The sequence below is a fragment of the Pelmatolapia mariae genome, linkage group LG22 (assembly GCF_036321145.2).
Source record: "Pelmatolapia mariae isolate MD_Pm_ZW linkage group LG22, Pm_UMD_F_2, whole genome shotgun sequence".
Taxonomy (NCBI): domain Eukaryota; kingdom Metazoa; phylum Chordata; class Actinopteri; order Cichliformes; family Cichlidae; genus Pelmatolapia; species Pelmatolapia mariae.
In genome coordinates, this window is record NC_086245.2 from 11,634,961 (window position 1) to 11,662,434 (window position 27,474).

The 27,474-nt window shown below is 41.9% G+C and overlaps 1 protein-coding gene across 3 annotated transcripts in view; it reads right to left on the reverse strand.

The window, feature by feature from the left end:
- The window catches only part of LOC135932857 (exostosin-1c), an 88,253-nt gene that overhangs the window by 10,543 nt on the left and 50,236 nt on the right, over window positions 1-27,474 (reverse strand). For all 3 annotated transcript variants that reach the window (XM_065470564.1, XM_065470565.1, XM_065470566.1), the window contains exons 3-4: window positions 5,019-5,112; window positions 490-597 (exon numbers count right to left, since the gene is read on the reverse strand). In XM_065470564.1, the coding sequence (XP_065326636.1) occupies window positions 490-597; window positions 5,019-5,112 (202 nt within the window). The remainder of the gene's footprint in view (window positions 1-489; window positions 598-5,018; window positions 5,113-27,474) is intronic.

The window sequence follows — 27,474 nt, forward strand, 5'->3', positions numbered from 1 at the left end:
GAATAAATGAACATCTGATTTAAAAATCGAAAGGTTGCAATACGCCCTAGATCCCTTAAGCTTGCTTCTTTGTTGAATATCACATCCCTTTACATGTTTCCTCGCTACTGTTGCTGCCAAATAGTGGCATAATTCCAAAAGAAGGTGGTAAAATTTCTCAACTTCGCCTAATCCAACATGACTCCTAAACCAAGGATACACATCTCTGGATATGTCTTTAATTATAGTCATATATTCATCTGCTAGAACTGAAGACGCCTTATTTGATGACAGAGTATAACTTAAGGGCTAGCGAGCCACCCATGAACTAACACAATTGTATGTTTTCTTCTTTAAATTATGAAAAAACTCAAGTATGTATTTTATGCAGATGTTATGCTAAGACCCAAAGCATCCCGAATGAACATCTGGCCGTCAACACAATGTCTGTTTGCATCTGTTAAGGTGTTCACCTGTGTGTGAACACTTGTAAATGCTTATGTCTGTTACCTGAAGTAGTAATCTCTCGTCTCCCTCAATGACGGCTTGGTTCCACTGTATGACGTCAGAAAACGGCAGCTCCCAGCCGTTACTCAGCAGTACTGGGATACACGCCGCCTGGACACACACGCAAACAGAAATAAGAATTGAAAGAATCTTAAAGGAAACAGTGAAAATAAGAAACCAACTTGTGTAACGTAGGACAAAATATAAGATTTGAGAAGCTCCAGATGAAATAGGTTCCTTCTAGTTTCTTATAGCCAGATTGCCCCTGATAGCGCTAAACCCAGGATGTAGTGAGATTGCAAAATTTGGCTTTGTGGGAGAGAACATTTGCACGTGTGAGGCCGAAGCTGTAATCACGCTGCGTTACATACATATATCTGGCTGTGCACGACTAATTCTTGAGAATACATAGAGCCACCCAAGAACCAAGCAGGCCTGCTTTGCCAGAGCCTTCCTTTTTTAAACGTGTAGGTTGCAGTGTCATAGGTTGTTGTTGTTTCCCAAAGAAAAGCGGATTTTGAAACTGGTAACGTGCAGAGAATGCCATGTAAAATTCACAGTCAAAAACAGGCTTATATCCACGGTTGACATCCAGTGAGTCAAAATAGGTTCCTTCTGATTCAGCCCTCCTTAGCTGCCGGCTTGGGCTCCCCTTTGGCAATAAATGCTATAGCTTGATATACTACAGCTGCATGAAAACAATGTAGTCTGTAGGAGTGTAGCCCCAGCTGCTTGGCACTGTGATATCCCAAACTGGGCAGATAATATGATCAATGCTTCTGTGCGTGTGTGTGTGTGTGTGTGTGTGTGTGTGTGTGTGTGTGTGTGTGTGAGAGACCCTCACAGAGTGGCTGGAATGAGTAGTAACTTCATCTCTACTTTCCCTGGATACTCCGGAGGTTTGTTAAACACTGTCATTCATATAGATGCAAACACAGATGTGGCTGACAGGGCTGACTCACTCCACGCTAATTAGGTACAACCACTGAGGGGGACATGTGTGGGGAAAGAGGAACACTGAGGGAAAAGAGAGCAGCGAAACTAAGAAGCAGTTGATGCGTTACAGCATAATGCTTCATTGAAGTGGATTTTTGATGTTGTCTTATTTCTTCATTTACTGACAGGTTTTTGATGTTGTTCTCATTTTTTGTTTTGTTTTTTTTGCTACCCTTGCACCCCTTTGGTCTTCCCCTCTCTGTAAATCTATCAGATTTTCTCCATGTGTACTTGTTTTTTTCAATTTCTGTTTGCAGCACTTTAATCTCATCCTGCTCAGTTTTTCTTTCTACTCACTGTGGTCTAGACTGTTGGTAGATCTGGGTTTGTTTCCACCTTTTTTTTTTTAATTAAACCACCAGAGAGAACAGCATCGGCAGCTGATATTGTAGAAATCAACCACTCTCTCCGGCCCATCGAGACTTCCACGCTCCGGCATTCCATCGGAGAATCAACCTGCTGAAGGACACTCGAGCAGGACCTGCACGTGCATGCGTGTGTGGGAATTAGCACCTGGTTAAAACAAGGTCAAATGAAGATCCTCGAGTGATAATCCAAGGCCTTTAATTTTAATTTTGCAGCAGCTCACCGGAGCCTTCTCCCTGAGAGATAAATCACTGTGAGGGTGAGCTTCAAACGTTTTAAAGCCCCCTCTGCCTGGAGGTAGAGGAAAATGAAGGCCTCTGTGCTGTGTAGTTGTTTTTGGTTTGTTTGCATTGGGAGATGAACAAGGGGAGGCTCTGAGCGATGGTGTATGTGGAGGAGTGTGCAAATGTGTGTCTGTGTGTGTATACTGGAAAGCTGGCAGCAAGTTTCCTACCACAGTGGTAATTGCCAGTTCTTCTGTGGGCTTGGCTAGCACCAAAAAAATAATACAAAAAATGAAAAATGAAAAATAAAGAGTACACAAGCAAAAAATCTTAAAAAGCGGCTTGAAAGGAAGAGAGAGAGAGGCCGGTAGGGAGGAAAAAACAAGAAAAAAAAAAAGGAAGGCAAAGAGGAGAAAGGGACCTTGACTGCTGCCTGCTGCCAAGCCGAGTGGGTTGTGTGTGGATTTGTCCATTCAGCAGACATCAGCGGTGGGGCAGGCTGCCACTCCCATAGATGCTTCCGGACTATTCACGCACAGTTAGAAACACACACTCACACACACCACGTAGCCCCAGAGAGCAGTGCAGCCAGGGAACACTGTAGCAGCCAGAGAGTTCAGTGTTCGGCAAAGCTAAAAACAGCCACTGCTGCTTCCTGCACTGGTGTGAGACCATCAACTTGGGTGGCAGAGTGAGAACTACAGCACACTGTTAAAGCGTTTAAACCGTTCTCTCACTCCACTGCCTGTGGTTTCTTTAGTGTTTGTGTGCTTGCACTTTTCACTGATGGACTTAAATGAAGGATCCTAGAGTTTGTATAAGTGCTCGCTCGCGTCTGTGTGTGTTAATGGATCCATTTTAGGCTAAAAGGCCTTTCAAATAGCAAATAAAGACTTTATGGCTCAATCTGCATTCAACATAGCACAAAGGTCTGGGGCAAAACACTTGCAGATGTGACCATTAAGGTGTCAATAACTAAAAACACTACATAAACCGCAGCTTTGGAACATAAACATTCTGCATTCTTTGCACTTCCCTGTTGATTGAACGGTAGTATGTGAGATGGAGCTTGTTCGGCATGAACGGTTTCAGTGCAGTTTAGTTATTCTAACAGCATTGTGGGAAAATCAGCAGATAATGCTTTGATAGTTACTGTGTTAGTATATTACATGTGGGATTTTATCTAATTGTTTATGCAGGAATTAGTAAAGTCCTGAAAATAACAACAGGGTTTTGTAAAGAGAAAACTTCTGAATCATCTTTTCATTAGTATGTTACTACATATGCTTGGAAATAATTACGATTGATAAGCACATAGAGTCATGTGAAAAAGAAGGACTTTGTGCAGTCCAGTGAAAAACCCCATGATTCAGTAGAAGTAACATTCTAAAACAAGTAGCAATAACTCGAATTGTTTTCTGTATAACTTTATCAGTCTCTCACATTGTTGTGAAGGAATTTTTGCTCATTCTTCTTTATAGAATTGCTTCACTTGATTAACGTTTGTGCTAACTCATTTATCCACAGCTCTCTTAAAGTCCTGCCACTGCATTTCAATCAGGTTGTGGTCTGGACTGTGACTGGGCCACTGCAGCACCTCGACTTTTTTTTAATTTTTTTCAGCCATTCAGGTGCGGATTTACTGCTGTGCTTGGGATCATTGCAATGTTGCATGACCCAATTTCAGCCGAGCTTTACCTGTCAGACAGTCAGAGTTCATGGTCAACTCAATGACTGCAAGATGCTCAGGTTCTGTGCCTGCAACACGAGCCCAAATCATTGCACTTTTACCAATTTGCAGACTGTTGCTATGAGGTGTATGTGCTGTGTTTGGTTTTTATTAAATGTGGTGCTGTGTGTCATGTCCAAACATCTCCACTTTGGTCTTGTCTGTCCAAAGAGCAGTGTTTGTTCAGATACAGCTTTGCAAGTGTCAGCTGCCATGTTGTTTTTAGAGACAAGAGGTTTTCTCCTGGCAACCTTTGCAAACAAGCCATTCTTGTTCAGTGGTCTTCTAATTGGACTGTCGTGAGCTTTAAAATTTAACATGCTAACTGAGCCCTGGGGAGTGTGAGATTTGTAGTTTGTAGTTTATCCGAACATTGCATGGAGTAACCTTGTTGTGAATTTGCTAGGGCGTTCACTCCTGGGAAGACTGGCAGCTGTCCCGAATGTTTTCCACTTGTGAGCAGTCTTTCGCGCAGTAGAATGATGGACTTCAAATTATTTAGAAACGTCCTTAGAACCCTTCCCAGATTGATGGGTAGCAACAAATGCTGCTCTGAGGTTACTGTTGATGTCTCTCCTCCTTGGCATTGTGTTAACGCACACTCGAATGTTCCAGACCGGCAAACCAAAACCTCTGCTTTTATAGAGGTGCTCACATTTGATCATTTCATCAGCTGCATTTTATTAGTATTCCCTGGACGCTTTAACCTCTTAATACGTATAAAAGCAGTAGGGGTGGACTTTTTCACAGGACTGTAGAGACTCCTGTGAAACCTCTCATTATCACACTGTACGCCTTTTGCATAAAACATAATAATGTAAGCTTGTTTTAAACCAAGTTTAAATTGGCAACATTAACCATTCATAATCAAAAAGGTAAAAATCTGGCATGATAATAAGATCATCTAATTTGCTTCATTCAGCTCCTGTTGGTATCTTAAGCAAAGAGCCCACCAACTGTTAGATCCTGACTCAAAGAACACTAAAGCTCATCGGTACATGAAAGTGTGTGATGTGCATGAGCAAGAACACAAATATATCTAATCTCCAGAGAAATCAATAAAACTGTTGAATCTTTAAGCCCTTATTTCGCATAGTAAAATTTTTTTTAGATGACTGGGCCTGAGAAATGTAGCTGTAAATCATGAAAAATGACCTATGAGACTTTAAGGTGAATAATGGTCATAGCGAGCACTGTGCACAACAGTATATATTTACCTGCAGTGACTCCAGGAAGCGGAAGGAGCCCAAGCGCCGACCTCGAGGCACCAAACAGAATGTGGAGTTGTGGAGGAGCTCCTGGTAATCAAACCTAGCAAAGAGGAATTATAACACATTGTTAGTCTTTATCAACATGCATATGTGCAGAGGCAGCATTCATTCCTTATTAGCAACTGACCTTTTAATCCACAGGAATTATTAAAAGCAGGCATAGCGAGTCATTTGTCATGATTCTGGTTACCTAACCAAGCTATGCAAAGTTTTGTAAGACAGCAGAAAGGTGGAAAAAGAAGAAATGTTATTGTGCCTGGAACCAGTTAAAGGAGAAACTAAAATCTAGAATTAGTGTCAATATTAATATGCTAACTGGCATATTAATATTAATATTGATACAAGCAGAATAGTTTTGTAAAAGCAGTGATGATTAAAAGCGGTCACAGTGTGAAGGCCTAATCTACTAAAATGATAGCAAACAAATCGAATAAATAGTCTGCCAATGTGGCAGCACATGCTCCCTCTAATACATCAAATTTAACATCTGTCACACATTAAATAAACCAGGATTTTTGTGGCTTTTCATTTCTGATATTTAGTTATAATGGCTCAGATTATGTGCTGTCATAAATCTTCGCTCTGCAGACACGTTGGCACCAGTACAGATAGCTACTGCATGTTGGAAAAGTATCTATCACTGAGCTCATAAGTAAATATGCCCTAATCTCTCTTCTCTGTTGTAGACAAGATGACTTGAACTCATGCCAAGTAAGAAATTTTGAGTGTACCCTTCCCACTGGCTGAGGTCCACTGCCTCATACTCGTATTTCATACTTCTACGATGCACAAGATGCCAAATGGAAACCTCTGAAACAATACTCTCCTTCATACCCTGAGTGGAACGGCAACGGTCGAGTGGCGTAACGGTTTCATGGTAAAGAACTGCGGGGAAGAGTAAACAGATGAGGAAACAAACGGCCTCTTAAGCGAAAGTTCAGCTTTCCCCCTTCTTTCTTCCTCCTCCACATCTCATCACTCCACCTCCCTGTTTAAGCCCTCAGCCCTCCCATGTCTCGGCATCCAGTGCTCGGCTTGTTTATTTGCAGCAGGAACATCAGTGCAAAATATGCCTCCTATTAATCTTCTCGCACCCTTAGTCATTCATCTAACCCTTCATGAGTGACAAGATCCAGTCTTCCTTTGCTCCCCAGATGACAAAATTGGGCTTCCATTGCTCATGTTGGCAACGGTTAACACTGGCACAGGCAGTTCTGGAGTTCAAGATCTGAAAGGATGTCACTGTTATAGCTCAGCGTTGGCTGCGTATCCAATATAAATGTGTCAAAACACACCGAACAGACACACGCAGACCTACACAAACACTGGCATCAGTTTACTGAAAGACAGGCCTGTCTGGCGTTAGCTCCAGCTCCGCTCTGATATTCCTCCACCTGTTGATGGAGCTGACAGAGAGATATCTCCACTGTTTTATGCACATGCATACGCGCGTGGGTGTGCGATGAGGATCTGTTTGCATGTACAACAGCACCAAACTCCAGTGAGCAGCGCTGATGTACATTTGAAATTAATCTTCCAGCAAAAATAACCGTCATGACTGTTAAAGAGATTTGCACAATGTATTTCTGAGGATTTGCTGTCCAAATCTTGTTCCAAGCTTGAGATTTGGGTAAAGATATGCGTTTAGTTATGCATGAGCAAATGAATTTGTAGATTGCATCTGTGAAAATGTACAGCTCCTCAGTGTATTCGTGTGTCTGAGCAAAGGGAATAAATAAATGTGTAAGTGAGAGTGTGTGCCGCATTCAAAAGTAAATGTCTTTTCTTCTGGAGTAAACACACTGACGGTTTGGGCTTGCTGGTCTGAGAATACACAGATATTCTCCTAAACTGTGTATATGAGTGTGCACGTGCCGTACATTTTCATGAATGCCTTTGCATCCATCGTATCTAATGCGAAACAGCGGGACCCCGTTGCATTTTTTAAATGTAGTGAGACCGAGCTGGTTAGCCTGACCCACTTCTGTCTCCGGGTTCTGCTGCTTCTGTGTCCCTGCATATGTTTTAGTGTGTGTTTGATAATGCATAACTGCGACTCAGCTTGTCTGCATGCAACATGGTCTGTCTGCAAATCTCGCAGTCTGCCTAGCTGGCTGCTGTTCTTTAATGAGGGAATGCATCGATGCAGGGAACAAGTAAATCATTTAAAAGCACTTTGTTTTCAACGACAAACAACCAAGCCTGCTGCCTCTCCTCCAGTCGCTCTCATTTTCTTTTCATCTGCCCCTTTGTTTCTGCGTCTTTCCTTTGACCACGCATGTGTTTATTGATCTCCTCCGTCACACAGAGTCCACACGCAGATGTGCAAAGTGGGCAGTGTAGGTGTGTTTGTGCAATACACACAGGTGTAGATTAAGTAATAAATGCACATCAATTAACAGGAAAATGAAACATTTTATAATCCTGAAAGGAAAAAAAAATTCCTTACTGATTCTTATATGTGATATCACAAAAACACAAAAACTAATCCCACATAAACAAAAGCATACCGTTTGAATTTCATTCAATATGTGTGAATCGAATGTTTCTTATGATATTGTTTGAATTTAAAAGAATAATAATGCTGTCCCTTTCTTTGCATCACCCTGTGTCCCTCCGGTTTAGGTTAAACATGCTTTCATTCTTTGCATATTTCTTCAGTACAAGTCCGTTTCTTAAATTTTTGTTTGGAAATCTAGATTTTTCTCTAAAATGATTTAAATCTGGGCACTATCTGCTTCCAAGCAGTCACAATGTGCAGCAACGCCCTAATCCCTGTCCTCGTGCCACACTTAGAATGCCCCCCTGCAAGTCCTATTCTCTAAGTGCTTCAACCACCATCTGGAACATGTGCTCGATCACTTCCACGGTGTCAAAACGATGACCCTTCACCTCATATTTTGTACTGAGGAAAAGGAAGAAGCCGCAGGGAGTCAAATCTGGTGAGCAGGGTGCTTTGACACACTGTGAGCAGGCAGACACTGACATAGCGACACGCACCACAGTTCAAGTTGTTTGCACTGAATGTTCTCCCTCACACCCGTCAGAACTTTGCAATGCAACTTGCTGACAGTCTAACCCTTGGGGATGAATTCATAGCGCACAACTCTCTGAATGCTGAAGAAAAGTGCAAGCTGTTTTTGGCTGAATAAGTGAGTTTGTCACGTACCTAAGGCCTCCATCACGTTAGTTAAAATTCATGTCAAAATGTAGCCATGTAGCGGTCCTTCACATTCATTTTCATACACATAGATTAGTATCCCTACTTTACATTAGCAACGTATGACAAATTTCCACAACCGCACATCAGCCTGCCTACACTAAACAGCAGCTGAGCGGCAAAATTTGTTGGTTTGTAAGTCGAGGAAGCGTCATTTTAAATGAGAACATAACCATGTGTATGAGTGAATAACTGAGTCAGTGTTTCTGTGAGTGGAGTAGGTAAACCCTGTGAAATAACAATGACTCACTTTGTATTAATGTACGAGTGTGTGACTGCATAGAGGTAATTCTATATTGTGCCAAAAAAGGAGTGCACCGCACTGGATCCCCTGCGTGATAATGTGGGAAAGTATGCATGGTGTATGTAATGTGTACACAACGATCTGCATTTTCAGTATAGTGGGGTGAAGAATTGAGGGTTTGAGGTTAAAGTTATGACCTATTACCTATTATTTGTAAATGATAAACTTCTGCACATCGCATGCTCGGGTCTCCTCCTCCATCTCACAGTCCCTTCCCCCCGTTTGACTACCACAGGGTTCAGAGCCGTTAGCTGCTCTTCTCCTCACTTCTGGAAGTCCATCCGAGATATCCATAACACTGACTCTTTCCCCACTTTCATATCCTGTCTCAAAATTCACCTCTTTAAACATGATCATCTTCCACATGAATCCTCTGTTTTTAAATGATTTTATATAGTGTAAACTTGTTTCACTGGCTTCGATATTTTCTTGCTTTTTGTTACTGCCGACTAACTCCACCAAATCAAAATATGATTACATGCCTGTGTTGCATGTGCTACTTATTTCTGCTGACCTGAGACGGATGGAACAAGTATTGATTTGGGCAATGATGCTTATTAAATGACTTAAACTATCACTTTTCATTTATTTCAGAACCACGGTAGTTATTTTGGTACACGTGTGAAACTTGTACTTAACATTTTGACACTAGGTGTTGTCTGAATACATTTCCATCTCATTTGTATGCCCTTGATTGCATATTGAGTGTTTGTGGTTTTGTGATGAAGGGTTCTGATTATGTGTACATAATCTGTAGAAGTCAGCACTGCTCTGTGTTTGCATTTGTGTGTGCTTTTGCGTATATGTGTATGAACACACACACACACACACACACACACACACACACACACACACACACACACACACACACACACACACACCGCATCCTCCCAAATTTTTTTCTAATCTCCATGCCTCCCAAGAGAAGAGCTATAGTTAAATATTAAACATCCAATATGGGGGCAATCTACGTAGATGGATAAGAGAAGTTGATTTGTAGTCAAGACACACACTCACGCTCTCTTTTTCCACTCTTACAAAAACACACACACAGAGATTTATGCCTGATATCTTCTTTTTTTAATATGTATGCTCTCTCGCTCACTAATGTGCACACACAAAGTGCACAGTGCACAGCAGTTTTTCTCTCTTTAAGTCAAGTCATTGGGCTCAGTATGATACCCATATCATCAAAGCTGTGTTTACTAAGATGGCACCACTCTGAGTCGCCGACTGTGTGTGCACGCCTGTTTTGGGTTGTCTGATAAGCAAATCTGCTTCTCTTCTGCCCTGTCATCTCCCGATTCCTTTTCTCTCCCTTGCTCAAACATCAGCTTCACCCTCCCTGACATTCTCTTCCTTTCATATATATATATATATATATATATATATATATATACACATATTCGGTTTTCCTTTCTGTCTCTTTCACCCACACATTCTCTCTCTCTCATTCTATACTAAACACTGGCTAATGAATATTGACTAAGTGTAAACGGAGAGGTGAGGGATGGAGGGAAAGAGGAGGGGTAGGTGGGGTGGATGCTCCTTGAGTGACAGGAGCTTCTGGTCAGTTGATTTCCACTCTGCTTCCTGTAAAGGTCAGGTGTCGATGGAGCGTGAACGTGTTCCAGTATTTGTGTGTTTGCATGCGTGAGCACGAGCGCGTGGCTCACAAAGGTTATGGATTAGCTGCCACGGCGCTAACAGGCCACTGTCTGTGCTTTTCACTCTCATGTACACCTCAGCGAGCACAGTATGACCTGCATGACAGAGTTGGACTGTCTCTGTAATTTCAGCACACGTCTTACAAATTACGGCCAAAACTGTAGGCCCAAGCAACCCTCATTTACATGTTTCATTTAGTTTTTTGTAAAATGCATATGTTGCAAAGGACCAATTGACATTTTGCATCAAGACAAATGAGAGCTAGGAGTAATATTTAAAGGGGAGACTGGGAGTTTCTGTTGCTGAAAAATCCAGTGGAATAATATCCAATAATTATGGCTTATTCTCCCAAAATATTCAGCATATCCAGACCTCTGCTGCCTGCCTGCTTAGTCATTCAGAAATATGTATGTAGCCAGCTGCTTCAGCCTCTGGGACTGAAGAGGAAGGGAGGGTCGGACGCGAGTAAGCCTCAAAACTACAGCTCTGTCTGCAGGCAATAGGTCAGGCACTCGACACTATAGCTTACAATAAACCTGCCATCAGATGGAAGCAGGGGCAGACATATTACCTTTGTATTTTATTGTACAATAGGCATTATTTGGACAGTAAAACACTGGGAGTCAAAACTGAAATAAGACAAAGAGACAAGTGAGAAATGTGAACAGCATATTGTAAAGATTAGAGGGTGAAAAAGCCAAAAGATGAGGAAACAGTAAACAGAGAGGGCGCAAAGACAGGAAGCTAAACAGAGTTCAGGTTTCAGTGTGCGGAGGAATGAGGTCTTCTAGTATCCTCTTACAATAAACAGAAACCAAAGGAGGGAGACAGAGACAAGTGTTCATTTTCTTTGTGTGGAAGATGTCTCTGTGATGTCTCACAGTAGCAAAAGTGCCCGAAATCTTATCATTTTTTCAACGCTTTTCCCTCCTCCTCCTCCTCATATCTTCTGTCTTTATCCTTTTTTTTTTACGTTCCACTAATCTCTGTGTCAAGGAAAAACAAGAACAAAAAAAACACAAAACTGGGCTGACGTGTGTGTGTGTGTGTGTGTGACAAATCAACAAGAGACAGGGGCAGAGAAGGTGTATCCCGATATTAAGTCCTCTCCTGCATCTGGTGCAGGAAGGAACCATCTTTCATGGACACACAGGCTCACTGCCTGACAATGGCAGATGGACAGATAAGCTTCAGTCCTTCAGCCACGCCTTCTTCTTACTATTCCCTCTGCTTCCTTTTACAAAAATATTCAGATTTGATTGCATTTTCAGTATTTCTCTGCAACTCAGTTCAGCAAAGAGTTAAATGTGGGGGGATCAGTGCAATTTGGGATTAAAATAACGTAGCATGAATTTAAAAAATACTGAGAAGTCAGTCATAGTGCAGATCATCTGCTGCATGACACTGATATTAAGAATGAAACATAGACTTGAAAGCCCAAGATGCACAAGCGGTAACACAAGTAACTACAGGAAGACGTCTCAACACAGTGGTATTGAAACGGTGTCAGATTTTGAATCCTATCTATCCCACTGGAACACTTTTGTCTAGTGTTGAGTGAATCCTCCATGTGAACTGATATCTGCATCTCACTGACAAGCTACATATCAGTAGTGCCACAATTTACAAGAAAGCTCTAACCTTGTCTTTGCAAACGTGCTTTGTGGTGATTAAAAAAATACATATATGAGTTTGATGTGGTACCACACTTCAAAACGGGAAAAAAATGGATATTAATAAAAAATTCACTTGAACTTGATTTGATTAAAAACTGGCTTTTAAAAATTAATGTAGGCAAGATTTTGCTCATCAGTTTTGGCATGTGTTTTTATTGGTTATGACACTTTTGTAAGCTCACACAGTTGCCACAGTTGGAATTCTAAAAAATGAATTTGACCTTTTTTTTCCTGCCAAAATTCAGACTGAATAATTTAACTGCAACTATTCACATGAAATATCTCCTCACTTCCAAAAGCCCCGTTTTTTCATGAGATGAAGTGCATTTAGTTTTTAAATTTAAATTCATTTCTTGCTACAAGCTGCAAAAACAACACTGGCATATTATTTTGACATCCAGTAGAAACTCCGAACTTCCTAATGTCTCCTTTTTTGTCTGCTACATCTAAAAACAGACAAATCATGGACCCAGATGTCAAATAATCCGATTGGTGACACAAGAAAAGCAATATCTGTAGGCAGGCTGAACCATATTGGCATTTTTGTCAAAATTCTGTTATTGTGACAGCGCTGCTGCAATCCCCAAATTTCTCTCCCTTTTGGTCTATCCTCCTCCCCCTCTCCCACAGTTCCTCGGCCTCCTTTGCCAATACACAGACACACCTCAGAGTGCTTCAGGTATTAGTCATCCACCAGGGCTCTGACATGCAGGCTAACTGCCAGCTTTCTCGAGACGCTCGCAGAAAAAGACAAGGCAGTTCCTTTTACTGTATCAAAAGCCACCATTCCTCTGTGTCTCTTTGCTATCTAGCTGCAGACTCACTAATGGATTTTCTGCCATGCAGCTTTGTCTTCCTCAGTTACCGAGAGTCATTAGGGCCGACCTCTGGAAAGGGACAAGGGGCGATTTCTTTGTATGAAACTGGTCACCGTTTCCTCTGGGGTAACAATGAAACTCTTCAGCTAGTATAATGAACTGTTTATAATTTCCCTTTACAACCACCTTAAGCTTAAAAGTTCCTCATTCTAATGTGCAATACAGAGAAAACACACATTATTCATTAAAAAAAAAGCATGTAATTCACATACTGCATGTGGTCTTTAACAAAATAGGATTACATCAAGTCAGAAACCTTCACCTGTATGTCAACATCCTTCACAGCATAAACAAAACTAGGATCACCTGCTACCAGGGGGGTAAGTTATTATACACTCCTATCATTGCTCACAATGTGCTAATGCACAACCTGTGATGATGAGCTTAAATAGCTATACAGTGCATAACAAACTTGTTATATCATTTTTCATAAAAACAAGAAAACAGAAATACTTTCGAAATATTTGTGAAAACTTAACTCAACTGGAAATGACTGAATTCAAGTTTTTTTTTTACCCAGATTTGAGCCGGCACACTGGATTTTTCTGAGATGTCGGAAAGTAATCAAGCATTAACACTGAAAATGTGAAAATTCACGGACTACAACAATAATTATGTCATAGCATCAAAAATAAACTTTTTATTAAAGAGCTGCCCAAACTAGTGAATTAAAATATACAAAAACATTGGAAATTTATTTTGGTAATAACCAGTGATGTTAATTTAGTGCAGCCGTGGCATGAACCTTACACTGGGTGGTGCTGGTCTAGTAAATCTTTCCTTTTTTTTTTGCATGGAAGCATTGAACTCTACTTTTACAATAATATTTATTATTGAAGAAATATTAAGAAAACGTAAAAATGTGCTGTGCATCATTCTGTTTTATGTTTTCGAGCTTGTACCCAGTGTAATATACCCAGTGCGAACAATTTCCAGTTTCTGCGAGACCGTTCTCATGCTATAATACGATATTTTCATGTTAGGGTGGCATATTTCTCTCATTACTGGATACTGGATAATTACAGCTTCTCCAGTTACCGCTGCTTTTTATTTAATTAAAATTGGGACCACAGTTTTTATTCTTCTGTGTAGGCCACCTCATTCTTTTTTTTTTAAATTATTTTTTATCTTCTTTGCTTTTTTTATGTTGCTTGATTTTTCTTTTGCCTTTTATATAAAGCACATGAATGTTTGCTGAATGATGCTACAGAAATAAACTTGGATTACCTTGGCGATTAACCTGCTTAATGAGAAATTGTCCTTATGTCACATCTCTCATTATTACACACACAAAAAATTCCAATTAAAGCTATTTTTCTTTGTTACCCAGTAATGTGTTATTATCTGTATGTAGTAAAAGTTTGCAGGAAAAAATATGCACATTCCTAAAATGTATTCACCGATACAAGTGTTTGCACCGTTATTGCATGGTCGCCTACTTGCATACTTTTGTCTGCTTCGTTTAAACCCTCACACCGCTGTATTCCTGTCATTCTCTAGTTATTATCCCTGTTTACATTATAAAGGTCCTGAACTCTGCTAGACGAGCCACATATCCAGTCCAGCCCTTTCTGTTGTTGGTTCTGGATTCGGTACTTTGCTGCACAGTCGTCCATCATGTACACAAATATACTGACCACCAGGAACCCTGTCATTACACACGATCCCTTCTCTGGTGAGCATGTGCACTAGCTTCTTTTAATATCACTCTATTCTCCTCATTGCCTCTTTGTCTTTATCGTTTCCTTGTCCTCTGTCTCTCATTAATTACACAAAGACGGGAGGACTAAGCTTTCTAATCTGATGGGCACGACCCCAGCTCTAGCTGATCCCTTCCTTAATGCTTTTACTTATACCTCAATACAGAGCTTACACACACACACAAACACAAACACATCTACAGGCATAGCTGACACACCAACAGTCACAAACAGATCCACAGGAAAAAGGGATTTGCATCTTTAATCATGTATTATATCAAATAAAAGGCAGACAGAGCGGATCTGTCATTATATGATTCATAATGTGTGTTTAACTTTCAAGGCTTGTAAAAGTCGTTCCAAGGATTTTATAAATGTTGCAGAGAACTATGTAACCGTTCTCTTGAAAAGTGGACAAACCAATGAAACCGAAGAGCCGAAATGGAAAGGGATTTTTATTTTTACCTCCTGCATCCATTTAATAACAGAATTGTGGTTTTATGCAGATTACAGCTACATTAAATACTGCATTTAAAGTAGTTCCAGCAAGGCTTATCAACGTGCTTTTCGCTAAATCTGTTTAATGTACCCTTAATTTTTACAAAACCCATGTTTTCCATGTTTAGCTTAAATGATTAAATAAAAAGAGCAGCATAAAAATTCCAGTTTTTAAGCAAAAAGCCCCTGAAAATATTACAAAAGGCAGCAGCTTAAAATTCGGATTTATTTGCACAAGCTCGGCATACATACACAGAGGGAAAGACCAACTGCAACTGGTGGTATTTTGCTCTGCATTGACTTTTAAAATTGTTTCTATTTTCTATACCCAAATGTATTCTGACATGTTAGGTCCAGCATTTAATATTCCATGTCTGTATTTCAGAGGTGTACAAAATACAATGTCCTGTGAGGCTACAGTGTTTCTCTGGGCATTAACTTGGGGGTCAGTTACATGAGGAAGAGCGAGGGTGTGACAAACTTCATCATGTGGGGTTGCTGGTTAAATATAGAAATGGGAGCACAGCTGTCTGTCCATTAGGCTAAAAGCACAGCAGGACAGGAACACGACCATAAAGACATTGGCCTGCTTTTTCTCTGAATGATGAGAGGATGAGTAAAAAAAAAAGAAAAAGACAGAAAAAGACAGAAAAAGAGGATTCACATATCTGCGAGACTAACTGGTGACACAGAAAAAAGGGCGGAAGGACAAACAAAAAAAGGAAACTCAGGACAACTAACACAGTTTGGGTTGATTTGAAGACTTGCAGGTGTCTGTATAAAGGTAAAACAATAGAAGTGTAAATGATCAAAGGTAAACAGGTAGAAGGTAAGGAAGTAGAACTATTTTTTTCTTTATCAAGTGTTTGGGCAAGCCAGTGAATGATCCTTTGATGTCTGCCAAAACATGTTGTGCAACTACTCGAGCTGCAAGAAAGTCTTTTATATTACTGACAAGGCTAAATTATTGTTGAAGTGAGGAGAATTTGGACCAGTTAATTATGTCATCACTTAAGGTCAAAAGTGCAATATCATCTAAATCTCACACCTTGTTTTCATAGAGCATCAAACATAGACTAGTTTGACATTTTAAGGAATACATTATTTGCTTTCTGGCACCTGCTATGATATGACTGCTGTGGTAGACTTACACCAGATTTACCTGAACTGGACCTTATTTTTACATAGCTGTCGCTGTCTTTACAGGATCCCTTTGCTCGTGCATCATCGTTACACATTTTATCACCCATTTCAAGTGAGAAGTTGGAAATCTTGAGTTACCACTCAGATTTTCCAGTTGGAATATCCCCTCCAGTTGGAGTTCCCCCTCGGAAAGTTGCAGAAGTCACACCAATGCTGACTTTGCAATCCAAGATGGCGGCATCAAGCAGAAAAAGTAGTGAAGCTGTAGAGCCTGTCATCTGTATGACCAATGTTACGTATTCAAGACTCGCTAAATAAGTCACACGCAGACAACTGACTTTATTGACAGGAAACAAATCGAAATGTTAGGCTGGTTCCCAAATAGCTTACTAATATTACTGCAAGGTTTGACAGTAATTACGATATATTAGCTTAAGCATTTATATACATCTTACACATTGCAAACATTTTAGTCTATAAAAATTAGTTAATATTGCCATTACAATGACACTTGCAACACAAAAAACTGTAATATGTATTTCAGGGTAACAGTCGAAAGTAAATCTATACCCAACTCATCTGCACTAGTTTCTGTGCTCTGTGTGTAGTGTTTCCTGTGATTGTGGGTTTCCTTGCTCTTTATCAGCTTATAGGAATAAGGAAGAATGCTTGTAGGCTATGCTGCCCCTGTGAATTCTGGACGAATGACAGTATTACAGTACCGTATGGTAAAAACAGTACTGCAATACTGTAATAGTAAATTTTAGTATTGAAAGGTATCGGCATTAGTAGCAAGTTCTTCAATTCTTGATGTTTAATGGCAGCAAACAGATGCCAGGTGCATTACCACAAGCTTCTAGTGCTGGTAAGGAATAGATACAGTATCTATCCACCCATTCATCCATTTCCTTCCTATCCAGTCTAGGCTCATGGGGGGCTCCCTGATGGCAGCTGGTACCTAATGGGGCAAGAAGCTGGGTACAGCCTGGACAGGTCGCCACTCAATTTAGAATCACCAATTAACCTAACTCCACCCAGAGACAGCTCATGCAGACACAGGGAGAACATGCAAACTCCATGCACACTATTAAGTTTCTTTTGTATTTAACAGCTAATGTATACACTTTTATAGACTTTTTTTCTAGCATTAAATAAGATAAGATGCAACACACCCGCTGAAACTAGTAGATAAGCAGATTTTGTTACCTTTCATCCAGTTGGTATTGCTTTTTACCCCGTGCATATTGAGTCTTAAAGCTAAGATATGCTGAAATGCTAATGGATTGCTAGTAAAGGCGCTTAAATGAGAGTGGTATTGATGTAACTACTAACAAAAAAAGGCAAGTGAGCATATTTCCCAAGAAACTTTTGTCCCTGGGTTTCTTAATAGGATACTTCAGTCACTCACAAAGCATTTCGTCTGTTCTTGAACTCATAGAGGAGCAAGAAATAGACATATAAATTCTTCACAGAGGAAAGAAAGAAAAATCTACCATGACAGTAGAAATATTCGGGTCTATTTCGAATAATAAGAAGAATTTTGCAGATGTAAGTTTTAGCTCACTGGAGAAAGAAAGGTGACACAAATTTAAAAAGTAAACAGGTTGCTTCATCATTTAAAAGAAAGGTTACATGCATATAACTGCACTCAGCACATACAGCTATAATATTTTTGCACCGAGGAAGTGCTTTACTCTGTGCTTGTGAAGAGGAATATTAGACGAGCAAGATGAAACTAAGAGAAAACAACGGCCGACAGGAACAGAAAATAAAACGCAGCCTGAACACTTTTCAAGGTAGGGAAAAAAAGAAAGAGAAAAAGTCAGTGTCTCTATGCCTGTCCGCCTCCTCCAGCGTGCAGTAGGTGTCTGCTGCAAGTCTAGCGTGACTGATCTGAAATCAGGTTTTCAGCCTATAAATATAGAGCAGAGCAAGGCGAGGACTCTTCCACTTCTCCTGTTTTTCTCACCATGCAAGTGCGTAGGCCACAACCCCACTTTCATGTTCCATTACGGCTGGATACTTTACGCCGCGTGCCCATCCCAGAGTGAACAAAGGAGGACGGTGACAGTGGGTCTCGGAAAACACTGAAAATTAGAGGTTTTTTTTCCATTACTTTGCTTCATAAGTAATGATGTTGGGAGAGATGGATACAGGAGGGAAGGAAAGAGAGATAGGCGTAAGCTGGAAGCAGCAGCAGCCAACACTCGTCAAGACGGTCTTTTGGGTGAGACGAGATAGGAATTATTTATAGTGAATTTACACATCAATGACAGTTTTCTCCCCCTTATGATTTCTCTGCTGCATGCTGAAAATAAAATGTGTTAGGAACTTATATGGATGGATGGAAATTGTACATTTGTCAGCGTGTACATGTGTATGTATGAAGGAGAGGCAAATAAAATGTGTGCACGTGTTACCCTCTGCCTTTAACTGTGTACTGTAACCACAGGGAAGAGCCAACAAATCCTTTGTTTGTCTCCTGCTTGCCTGCGAATAGCCAAATTTTGGAGCTTGTGATGAGACAAGCCAACTGGCACCTCGCTGCGTTGTCTATTAACAGCAGAACACGCGCGCACACAAAAACCATCAACTGCACCACTGTCATTGCTGGACCGCCTATGGACTTTTAAATTCGACAAACAACAGACATTACATCAGGGAGAGCAAAGCTGCTTTTGAGAGCACAGTGTCAAACACACTGTCATTAAAGCTATTTTAGCTCTCAGCAAATACTCCTGCATATAGACAAGCAGCTGTACTAATAGCGGTGGTTGAAACGCCCATACACAGGTGGGGACACAATAGGTATGGCTGTCATGTAGCAGCTCCTTTTGAAGTTAAACAGGGAAAGTTTGAACTTGCAGAGACTATAGGATCATTAGTGTATATACATAAAACCCTCCTTTCATGCACTCACAAAGGCCTAAATAGCTTTTCCGTTGGCATAAAGGCCATGGCATGTATATTCTCCCTGCTGAAGTACAAACATATTGTGGAAACTAAACCGCAAGAGTTTCCAAATTCAGTTTAAACACTAGTCCCACTTGCTTTATTTTCTATATACATGAACATTATATCACAAGAGATTAACTGCCACCCTGCAAAAATAGAGAATGAATCCCATTTTGCACTTCAAATGGCACTGACCTTATGCTTTACGACAAAACATAAATCAGTGGACGGCTGCATGTTTTATGGAGCCATCTCTAAATAGAGCCTCTATTCATAAAGTCTGCCCATTTATCGTAAACCTTCACGGTCAAATAAGTGGGATTGACTCTTCCAACTGGCTTGGCTAAACTTATGATTGAATGTCTGTGACCGGTGGGTGTTCTGCAAAGAAGTTTTTTGCACTGTTTTGGAAACTTGTGACTAATGACTGTTTCAGAGGAATAATATGTAACGGTTTCATATTTGGCTCCAAAGCCATTTTGATGGTACACTTACTCGTGATAAGGTGAATGGGATTGCTTTCTTTCTTTTGACATAATCTAACTTGCGTGCACGGGTGTGATACCACAAGATACATAGATAGATACAAGGCTCTGCTGGTGCAATGAGCTCTGGTTGCATGGAGTCAAGAGAGAGTGATGTAAACAGAAAGGGGAAGCCAGCTGGGCTGTTACCAGAGCTAAAGGTTAGCATAACCACAGTCGGGTGACTATTCCTTTACCTTTTCCAGCAAACTTTCACACACATAAGTAAGTAGTAAATCAGACTCTGCGTGACAGTCGATTTCCAGGTGGGCCGAAACTCCTGGACACAGAAAACCAGTGGAAATTGACGCGTCATAAATACATTTTCATAGACTACTCTCTGATTAGCATCAACCATCCAACTGAAAAGAGAAACCTTACATGTCACTGGATCAAATATGCATTTGATTCCCAAGCAAAACACAACTTAGTACATGGCGGAGAAACCCTTGTTTGGAAGCACAACAGTAAGAAATTCCTTGTAGTTGGTTTGCACCAAGTTTGCACATGTCTCAGGATGCGGAAGGCAAGGTAAGAAGGTGAGTGGTGCTAAGTGAAATGACTTTTGGGAAGCAAGTGTAACTCAGAGGATGCACACCTAACACTAAATTACCTGTTATGAATTTTAAAATTGCAGGTGTGTATAGAGATGATGGATTTGTGTTTGTTAATCGAATGTTATTTTTACAGAATCCTGTCATTACCATATGTGGCCACAGAGGCTACTGTTACCACTGTTGAGCAAATTCTACATTCACTGCATTGTGAAAATTAGATTGGAATCTACTTTTTTCATATTTCCATTCAGTGGAGTGTTACATATTTCAGATGATTTGGAGATTGTGGCATAACAAAAATACAGAGGAACAGCTCAGGTCGAGTGGTTTGGGGACAAAGTAAGAGAGGCAAGGCTGAGATGACTCGGATATGTGCAGAGGAGGGATACTGGATAGTGGATGATATGCAGAGGTTTGGTGTGACAGAGGAGGAAGCTAGAGGTAGCGTGAGATGCAGGCGGATGATATGCTGTGGTCAGCATCTGAAAGAAAAAGGTTTTTGGTCTCGTAGCTTAACTATTTTCAGATCACTATTCTTCTTCTCACTAACTTTGTTTCATGTTCAGGGGTATTTCCAGTTTGTTAATGTGATTACAGCAGGTTTGTTGGAGGACTTGCAAATCTTAAACTGCACTGCTATTACATATAGAACAGTAGCAAAAGGAAAACAGTATGCAAAGATTCAGCATGAATGAAAACATCACTTGTAATTTTTTTCCTCCATGATTTGCAAAACACCAAAGTGAAACATGCGCTGTAATTGCACGATATTAACCCAGACAGACTTTTTTTCTGATGAGAGGGGGATTGTTATGCATTGTTGAGTGGGACTACTTAAGATCGTTGAGGAAAATTCTCTGCTGAGACTCCCTGGTGTGAACATAATCTGCTTCTGTGATATTTCACCCTCTATTAATAGTCACACGGTTTAGGGGTTTTGCATATTTCATTCAGATGTGTTCTGCACCCAATGCCATCGCAAAACTGTGAGTCATGATCAAGCACGGCTTAACACTGATCTGTCCATGTAGACTGTTATTATTAAGCAATCTGTTTGACTCGAGCACAAGCATGACATCTGGATACCTAAGAGGAAAATAACAACAAAATCTGCAGGTGTTCCTGGATGGTGAAAATTTAAATGACATTCCTCAGATAAAATAGAAAAAAAATTTTTTTTTTAAGGAAATAAAGCTAACATCTAAAAATGTTCTGCTTGACAGTTTTTACCTATGGAACATATTCGGTAGACACACACACGGCTTATATTTTGGAGAGGGTTTAAAGGATATCGGAGCTTGCTGTGACCCTTTCACCAGTGAAGGATATTGAATGGACAAAAGACAGTCTGAAGTGGGCTTGCTGCAGACGTGTGCAGACAAGTGGAGCGGAGAAGAGAGAGGACCAACAACACTGAAACAGACAGTGTGGGATAGGCAGAGAACAGATGTGTTCCTTTTGTAGGGGCCATAAACGTGAGCCATTCAACTTTGAAGATGGCTGAAGGGCACCGAGCGCTGTAAATAAAAGTGTGAAGACGGAGGATACGATGAAAAATGGCTGCACTGCAACAGGAGGACAGAAAATGCAAAAGACAAAACGCGCTGTGATGCAGGAAGAGGGTAGAAGTGCAAGAATTAAAGCGAGTAGGGTGGAAAGAAGGAGAAGGAGCAGTGGGCAGACTAACTGGTCTCTTTTCAACAGCAAATGTGCGCACGGTGAAATCCATCACTGAAGGTACGGATGGCAGCTCATCTACTCTGCAGCCTTTGTTTTATGGCATTGACACCACCACCGCTGCTGTGTTTTCATCAGTCAGGGCCCTGACACCAGCCCAAGGAGTCGCACATAAACAAGCATACGCGTGGGCAAGGATTTCAGCGCATCTGCATATTTATGTACGTCTGTGTTTGTGTGCGAGCTCACACTTGTTAGTCCCTACCTGGTTGTAATGAGTGATGCAGTGTTTCCCGAGATCTAAAGATTAGTGAGCTAGACGCTACGGCAGACGAACAAAACAAAAAAAAGAAAGAGAAAGAAGCCGCAGCACCGTCGGCCCCTGATTAAATCCTTAAAATACTCAAGTAATCTATATAAGAACCTCAGTGTGAGGCCGCCATGGATTTTTTCATTTCTAGTGTGGGGGATTATATTTTTTCTTTGTGGCACAGGCCTTGCAGCTCTGAGGAGTTTGTATTTCAAGCACTAATTCTTCATGCTCTAAGGACAGCAGCAATATTTCCTAAAGAAACTCCCTGGGGTGTTTATTTAGGCCACAGATACAATAGGTAGTACCATGTTCAGCACTTACAGAATTGCAGAGGTACACCTTTAAAGAAAATGCCTTTCATTTTCTCCTGTAGCTGTGTGTAACAAAACTGGTAATTACTCCTGGTGCATGAAAATAACTTTTCATGTATTTTTTTTTTTAAATCTAGAGAGCAGATTAATTACTTGCACTTCAGAAACACAAGTCTTTAATCAAGCAGAAACAATGCATTCTATTTCAGCTTTTAAATGCCCTTTCTCACCTGGACCAGAAAAACACATATGTGCGGATGCTGTTCATCAACTATAGCTCCGCCTTCAACACTATCATACCATCCAGACTCTTTATGAAACTCCGTGACCTGAACATCAACTCCTCCCTGTGCAGCTGGATTCTGGACTTCCTGACAGACAGACCTCAGGTGGTTCGGATCGGCAGCAACACCTCATCCACACTCACACTCAGCACAGGTGCCCCCCAGGGATGTGTGCTCAGCCCCCTGCTGTACACCCTGTTCACCCACGACTGTACAGCAGCACACAGCTCCAACACCATCATCAAGTTTGCAGACGACACCACCATCATCGGCTGCATTTCTGATGGAGATGAGACAGCATACAGGGCAGAGGTGAGAGCCCTGACATCATGGTGCTGTGACAACAACCTGCCGCTTAACGTCAGCAAAACCAAGGAGCTCATCGTGGATTACAGGAGACTGCAGAGAGGAGCCCACACCCCCATCCACATCGAAGGAGCAGAGGTGGAGAGAGTCCGCTGCTTTAGATTCCTGGGCATCAACACCAGCGAGGATCTGAGCTGGTCACACCATGTTGGTGTGATCACAAAAGCAGCAAGACAGCAGCTCTTCTTCCTGCGGCGCCTGAGAAGACTGTAAGTATTCTGGGGATCATGCCCAAACTTCTATCGATGCACCATTGAAAGTATTCTGACTGGCTGCATCACCACTTGTACGGCAGCTGTAATGCTCTGGACCGCAAAGCTCTGCAGAGGGTGGTGAGATCAGCACAGCGCATCACCAGGACTGAACTGCCAGCCATGCCGGATCTCTACAGACAGCGCTGCATGAGGAAGACACAGCGGATCCTCTCTGATCCCAGCCACACCAGCCACAGACTTTCCACACTCCTGCCGTCCGGCAGGCGGTTCAGGAGCATCCAGACCCGCACTACCAGACACAGGGACAGTTTTTACCCACAAGCCATCAGACTTTTGAACTTCTGATATTCCATACACACCACTACACAGTCACTACAATTACAGGACTCTGCACACTGTCACTTCAACAAATGCTACTTAAATGCTCATTGCACAACTTTGTACAACCTGCAGATACTCTTGCACAAACTTGTAAATACCAACTTGTCTTAAATGTAAATACCAACTAAATTCTCTAATATTTAATACTTTTTTCCTCTCCTTTTTATTGTTGTTATTATTATTATTATTTTATTACACTGCTATTTTCTGTCATTTTCTTCTCAATATAACTGCACACTCTCTATATGCTCATGTAAAGCTGAGGAGCACGAGCCAAAGAATTTCATTGTGGATAAATGTGGCTACACTGTTTATCTGTACATGACAATAAAACTTGAACTTGAACTTGAAAAAAATCCAATGGTCTTCATTCAATATATTATAGCACAAACTCGTGTATGAGTTAACATGTGTCATATGTCATATGGCCAAAGTAATAAGAATGTTGATTCCAACAGTTATATTGTAAGGTAAAGTCTTGACAATAACACAGAGAAAACCCAAACAATCAGACGATCCCCTATGAGCAAAACTTGGTGACAGTGGGAAGGAAAAACTCCCTCTTACTCCCTTTTACTTTTGTCATTCAACCCCAAACTGTTGTTATGATACTATGATCAGGGGACACCATCTGTCTAAGAGTCCTTGCTTTTCTTAATGATGATTGTGGTTCTGCAGAATGGATCTGGTGCCAGACTGTCTCTGTAATGGTACGTGTTTGTGCGCTTATTATGTTCAAGAATTGTGAGGGTTCATGACATCATAAGATTTGCAACTTTGTTATCACAGAGCTAATCTACTGAGAGTTAAGTATAGATTGAAATGTCATCGTTAAAATTAGTTTTGATTATGTTGAATGGTGACCTTTATCTGTAATAAAGCATCCCTGTTGTGTTTGAGCTGCACTCTGAGAAGAAACTAAACAAAAAATTCTAATATATATATATATATATATATATATATATATATATATATATATATATATATATATATATATATATATATATATATATATATATGCGCTTATGTATATACTGCTTATGTATATACATATACATAAGCATAAGGTCAGGGGGGAGATATCATCACCCCCACCCAAGATTGGGTACATAGCCCCAAGTGCGATAGAAGAAGGATCGTTGAGTGCGAGAGGAACTGACCTGAAAGATAGGATCATGGCCAAGCTTGAAACCTGGATCCCCCGTAGCCGGTTACCAAGATTATGTGAAGTACCCTCAGAAGGTCTGCTAGATGATGTTAATGCAGCACTACGGATGATACCTACAACCACGATTACCGACAGCTGATCTACAATACGGCAGCAGTGATCAGTGAGATGCTTGGCTACAAGTTGGAGAAGGAGGCTAGAGGGCAAGATCAAAGTAGCACGGAGGGAGGTTAGCCAACTAACGGAGTTGCAGAAAGGCGCGACAAAGAAGGTGCATAAGAAATACAGCAAGCTGTCCATACCTGAGGCCTTGGAAACTGCCAAGCAAAGACTCACAGCCTTGGCCAGCCGCTTGAGGAGGTACACCAGAGAGATAGAAGGCAGGAGAATAAACCAGCTGTTCTCCACAGAACCAGCAAAGGTGTACTCTCAGTGGCAAGGGAACAATAAGAGAACAGCACCACCAAGGCTGGAGACGGAGCAATACTGGAAGAGCATCTGGGAGAAGGACGCAACCCATAACGGCAATGCTCAGTGGCTAGTGGATCTGAGGGCAGACCACAGCAACCTCCCTGAACAGGGTCCAGTAACCATCACAGTGGCAGATATCCAAGAAAGGGTCTCCAGTATGAAGAGTTGGACAGCACCAGGGCCCGACATGGTTCACGCCTACTGGCTGAAGAAGCTGACTGCACAAATGAACCAGCTGCTAGTTAACGAGAGACACCTGGAATGGCTAACCGAAGGTCGGACGGTCCTGATCCCCAAGGATCCCAAGAAGGGACCGGTCCCATCCAACTACCGACCAATAACCTGCCTCAGTACTACATGGAAGCTCCTGTCAGGCATCATATCGGCTAAGATGAACAGGCACATGGGTCAATACATGAGCGGGGCACAGAAAGGGATTGGCAAGAATACCAGAGGCGCAAAACACCAGCTACTGGTAGACAGAACAGTCAGCCGAGACTGCAAGACCAGACTGACCAACCTGTGCACTGCCTGGATTGATTACAAGAAGGCCTATGACTCAATGCCCCACAGCTGGATACTGGAATGCCTAGAATTGTACAAGATCAACAGGACCCTAAGAGCCTTCATCAGGAACTCAATGGGGATGTGGCGTACAACACTAGAGGCCAACTCCAAGCCCATAGCACAAGTCACCATCAAGTGCGGGATCTACCAAGGAGATGCTCTGTCCCCACTGCTGTTCTGCATAGGCCTGAACCCCCTCAGTGAGATCATTAACAAGACTGGCTACGGCTACGGTTGTCAGGCACCTCCTGTACATGGATGACATCAAGCTGTATGCCAAGAGTGAACGAGACATTGATTCACTGATCCACACTACCAGGATATACAGCAATGACATTGGAATGTCGTTCGGACTGGAGAAGTGTAGTCGGATGGTAACAAAGAGAGGGAAGGTAGTCAGAACTGAGGGGATTGAACTACCAGAAGGCAACATTGCAGACATAGAGGACAGTTACAAGTACCTGGGGATCCCGCAGGCAAATGGGAACCATGAAGAGGCCGCTAGGAGAGCTGCAACCACCAAGTACCTGCAGAGGGTCAGGCAAGTCCTGAGGAGTCAGCTGAACGGTAAGAACAAGATCCGGGCCATCAACACCTACGCCCTGCCTGTGATCAGGTACCCTGCTGGGATAATAAGCTGGCCAAAGGAGGAGATAGAAGCCACTGACATAAAGACAAGAAAGCTCCTGACCATGCATGGAGGGTTTCACCCCAAGTCCAGCATCCTGAGGCTGTACGCTAAGCGGACGGAAGGGGGCCGGGGACTGGTGAGTGTCAGCACCACAGTCCAGGATGAGACAAGAAACATCCACGAATACATCACGAAGATGGCCCCAACTGACAGCGTGCTCAGTGAATACCTCAGGCAGCAGAAACCCAAGAAAGAGGAGGAAGGCGAGGAACCATCATGGAAGGACAGGCCCCTGCACGGTATGTACCACCGGCAGATAGAGGAGGTGGCTGATATCCAGAAATCCTACCAGTGGCTGGACAAAGCTGGACTGAAAGACAGCACGGAGGCACTAATCACGGCAGCACAGGAACAAGCACTGAGCACAAGATCCATAGAGGCTGGGGTCTATCACACCAGGCAAGACCCCAGGTGCAGGCTGTGTAAAGATGCCCCTGAGACAATCCAGCACATAACAGCAGGGTGCAAGATGCTAGCAGGCAGGGCATACATGGAACGCCATAACCAAGTGGCCGGCATAGTATACAGACACATCTGTGCCGAGTATGGCCTGGAAGTTCCGAGGTCAAAATGGGAGACGCCCCCAAGGGTGGTGGAGAATGACCGAGCTAAGATCCTGTGGGACTTCCAGATACAGACGGACAAAATGGTGGTGGCTAAGCAACCGGACATAGTGGTGGTAGACAAACAGAAGAAGACAGCCGTAGTGATCGATGTAGCGGTTCCGAATGACAGCAATATCAGAAAGAAGGAACACGAGAAGCTGGAGAAATACCAAGGGCTCAGAGAAGAGCTCGAGAGGATGTGGAGGGTGAAGGTAACGGTGGTCCCCGTG